A 4,187-nucleotide genomic window follows, 5' to 3' on the forward strand; every position below is an offset into this window, starting at 1 on the left:
AAACTTCTGATTTTAACTCCCTGAAATGATCAAACTTCTGATTTTAATTCCCTGAAATTATCAAACGTCTGATTTTAACCCTCTGAAATGATCAAACTTCTGATTTTAATTCCCTGAAATGATCAAAACTCTGATTTTAACTCCATGAAATGATCAAACTTGTGATTTTAACTCCATGAAATGATCAAACTTCTGATTTTAACTCCATGAAATTATCAAACGTCTGATGAAGAAAGAAACTTGAAAGATGTTTGCGGCGTTTCACCTGACATTCTCGTAGCGGTGGATGTAGATTCTGTGGAATTGATGCTGGAGGTGTTCATCCTCTACATTTGTCATGTCGTTGATCATTTCCAAAACTACAAAGCGCGGCAGCACAGATAACACCAGCCTCTCCTGCAGGGCAGAACAACACAAACATCTGTTTAAAACGTCTTATTGTGAAAGGAGGATTGTGACCTTCACATCTTACTAATCCTAAATGTAAAGAGCGCCTCATACGGTGCGTCATACGCTCCTCGACAAACTGTCCTACATCAATCTGTAGGGGCAGCCCGAACAAGGAAAGCGCTTGGGTAAATTATGACCTTGATTCGTGACCTTGACATTAGAGCTGGGGTGATAAAAACAGATTATGCAACACTCCGTCTAGTGACGATTATGTGTGAAGTTTGGTCAAATTATCTGGAGTGGATCAGAAGTTCTGGGCCGGACACGAGATGGAAGCTGCAGTAAAGTAGCTTTAAAGGATGTTTTGAACATCTTAAAGTGGGTTCTGAACAGTTAATATCTTACCTGTTGCAGAAACAGAGTTGAATTCAAACCAGACTGATGAGCTAAAGGCTAGTCTGAATGAGATCAAAGCAGATTGGCTGAAAACTTCTCCAGGATTAAAAGTTTTTCTAAACTTTGACACCTCTGTCAGTTCCACGTCACGTGGGCCAACTAAAGGAAACTCTGTGGTCGTTTGCGTTCAGCAGCAGCTAGCAGTAGCACTTCTGGTTGGACTATCGCAATATTTATGCTAAAATAATAAATAATAATGTGTTATGTGTTGTCATTGTATGTTCCCATACAAAGACGAAATTGTCTCTCTACATTTAACCCATCGCACCTGGGATACACCCAGGTGGAGCAGTGGGCAGCTATGTAAGGGCCGGGGAACAATTTGGGATTGGGCGTCCTGCTCAGAGACACCATGAGATGTGCAATGACCGGGGATCGAACCCAGAACCTTTGGTTCCTGAGTCGGCTGCCCTGCCCCTACACCATGTAAAACTGACGGGTCTAAATGTTTAAATAATGAAAGTTTGATGACTGGAGACCAGTGACCCTCATGACCCGGAAAGGAAGGAGCGGGTACAGATAATGGATGGATGGATGGATGGATGGATGGATGGATGGATGACTGAAGATGTGTAATGGTGGACCCACTCCTCCATCAAACGTCTCATTTTTAAATTTTTATAGCAGTTCACACATTTAACTTTCATACTCGCTTTGATTTCTCATTTAAAGGATCTTCTGGGAGAAATGTTGTGCAACTTGTGCCACAAGTGCTACAGCTAGCTGCTGCTGACGCTCTGCGCTGGAAAACAACCACTGAGTTCAATATAAATAATGTTGAACCGTTTACAGAACAGTTGTAGTAAAGTTCTGGAGACTGTATCTGTTTACAGACAGTCTGATCAGAATTAAACTATCTACAACAGGTAAGATATTAACTGTTCTTAATCTCCATATCCCTTTGATCATCCGTCAGTAAAATGACTTCACTAACATTAGTGTTCAGGGTCGTGTTTATTCAAATAAAAGAGGATATCTCCTTCTCTTTGTTTTGTTAAAGGACAGAAACATATTTAAAAGATAATTAAATAAAATGTTATTTTGCAGGTAATAAGTGAGGTGTAATGCAGAGTTACGTAATGAAGATTAAAATGTGTCTAAAGCAAAAAGAACAGGAGCGCTGACGGCGGGAGCTCCAACAAATCACATCAGTTCAGATTTTTACAAAAATGAAGCAGAACCCGTTGGTTTTGTTCGACCCGTCGAGCGCCTCGAGAGCTGTCGTCATTTTTAGACAAACTGTAACGAATGAAAAACATCAGTTTACAACAGATGTTTAAAACTTCAGTTTAAAAACAGATGTTTAAAACATCTGTTTTAAACATCTGTTTAGACGTTATGGTGTAAAAAGAACAACACCCCAGAATGCGACGTTTGAAACGCTCAGCTGCTTTTGTGGCTCGGTGGGAAGTGGAACAGATTTGGAGTGGGAGCATCTCTCAGTAATCTGTTGGCTCGGGGGGGGGGGGGGGGGGGTGCTGCAGCGACGCCAACCAACTCTTTCCTCCAACGCTGAACAGCCCTGAAGCTTCCAGAACGCCTGACGATAAAAAAAAAACGTTTCATCAGGCTGAACGTTGGACGATCAGAAGGTGAAGATGAGCGTGAAGCTCTTTTGTACAAGCTGGGTACAAAACGACTGCTATCAAACGTTCGAGCCTCCACGGCCTGACACACGCTGAGCCACCGCCACATTGAATCAGCTTTGCTGGGTCACCGCTGCACACCCCCACCTGGCTCAGACTCGTGAAGCAGCTGCTTGTGGAACCACCTGCTTCTGTTTCTTACAAACATCTTCATGTCTGATTTGAACAGATCCAGATCCAGATCCAGATCCAGAGGTCTGCAGCTCCGGACGCCTTCAGATCGGCTCATCTTTGATTCAAAGCTTTACGTCTGGAGATCAGACCATCAGCCTCCGGGCGTCTCCCTGAGCAGGTACCAGAGGGAGCCTGAAGCAGGTGGAGGGGGTTCGAACGGCCCAACACCTCCTGGTACGAGGAGATCACGGCTGCAAACGTACAATTGGGTCAAATCTTCAGCATCCATGTGGACCAGGAGGGTCGAGACTTCAGGTCTTTACTGGAAGAAATGGATCCAACGGAGCAGGTTCTAGTTCTGCTGGTTCTGGTCAAGATTCAGAGGTGGTTCATCTCAGTCTTCTGCCTCCGAGGCCACGTCCTGAACCAAACCTTCATCTGGAAGATCAAAACCCCTCTCTGTGATCAACACTCCTCAGACTAAAGTGACGCTCTGAAGATCCTCTTCACACCTCGGGCACAGGTGCAGGGGGACGGAGGTGAAGCCTCCTCCTCCTCCTCCTCCTCCTCCTCCACACAGCCTGCTGATGGTGCAACACCACTCACAAACACGTTCAGAAAGAAGCTGTCAGGGTTCAACTCACTGAACGACCTCAGAAACCCACGTCTGACTCAGAACATCTGGGTCTGACATCTGGAGCGACCCCCCAGCTCGGTCCCTGAACAAGACCAGCAGGTCCAGGAAACTGAAATGGACCAAGAGCAAATAAAAGCAGGCGTCTAGTTTTCTACCAACGCTGTCCAACAGCTGAAGAGTGCAGAACTAAAACCAGGACCTCAGCTGGTTCCGGGCTCTGGTCCTGGTGCAGAATAAATAAAAACTGAATCCTCGTCCTGCCTAACAGGGTCTCATCTAAGAAAACCAAGAACAGAGGGAACCGTTTCCACCGCCCCCCTCAGGACCGCTCAGCCGGTCTGAGGCTGAAGAACCTCCTCCCTTCGGCTTCGGAACACCTGAATGATGTCACCGACTGATCTGGGTCCAGCAGAACCTTCACAGGTCTGCCTGCACCCATGAGAGCTTTATGAGGATCAAATCAGTCTGTGGGGACTTGGACTGTCGGCCCCCGCTGCTGAATTAAGAGGGGGCGTGGAAACATCCTCCGTCCATCTGCGCACGTTGAGAGCAGGACTTGAAAAAGAAGTGAAGTACTGACGTCCATCCGGGTGTGAGACTACGTCTGAGGGTCCTTTTGAAAAATGGGAAGAAGAGTCAAAATCCAAAATGTCCGCCGCCGTAAAAACATCTGTACGTTTAAACATGAACCAGGTCGTTGGAGGAAACTGAGCTCTCTAGTTTTATTTTGTTTAAAATAAAGTTTTCTCAAGTTCTGGGGTGACCAAAGATTAATCTATGGGGGCAGGGCCACCAGTGGCCACCCCCTGGCTCCACCACTGCTGCTGGTGGACAAAGGTCTCCCTCCTCTCTCCAGGATCATCACTCTGCTCCTCCTCCATATGTTCTCCTCCTCAGTCTGTTCTCCTCCTCAGTCTGTTCTCCTCCTCCATCTGTTCTCCTCC

At 46.1% G+C, this 4,187-nt stretch overlaps 1 protein-coding gene across 1 annotated transcript in view; it reads right to left on the reverse strand.

Annotated features, from left to right (window-relative positions):
• The window catches only part of adcy8 (adenylate cyclase 8 (brain)), an 85,112-nt gene that overhangs the window by 50,657 nt on the left and 30,268 nt on the right, over positions 1–4,187 (reverse strand). Inside the window, exon 3 of the mRNA XM_037682446.1 lies at positions 266–396. Within this exon, the coding sequence (XP_037538374.1) occupies positions 266–396 (131 nt within the window). The remainder of the gene's footprint in view (positions 1–265; positions 397–4,187) is intronic.

The sequence above is a fragment of the Nematolebias whitei genome, chromosome 9 (genome assembly GCF_014905685.2).
Source record: "Nematolebias whitei isolate Nwh7 chromosome 9, NemWhi1, whole genome shotgun sequence".
NCBI classification, from domain to species: domain Eukaryota; kingdom Metazoa; phylum Chordata; class Actinopteri; order Cyprinodontiformes; family Rivulidae; genus Nematolebias; species Nematolebias whitei.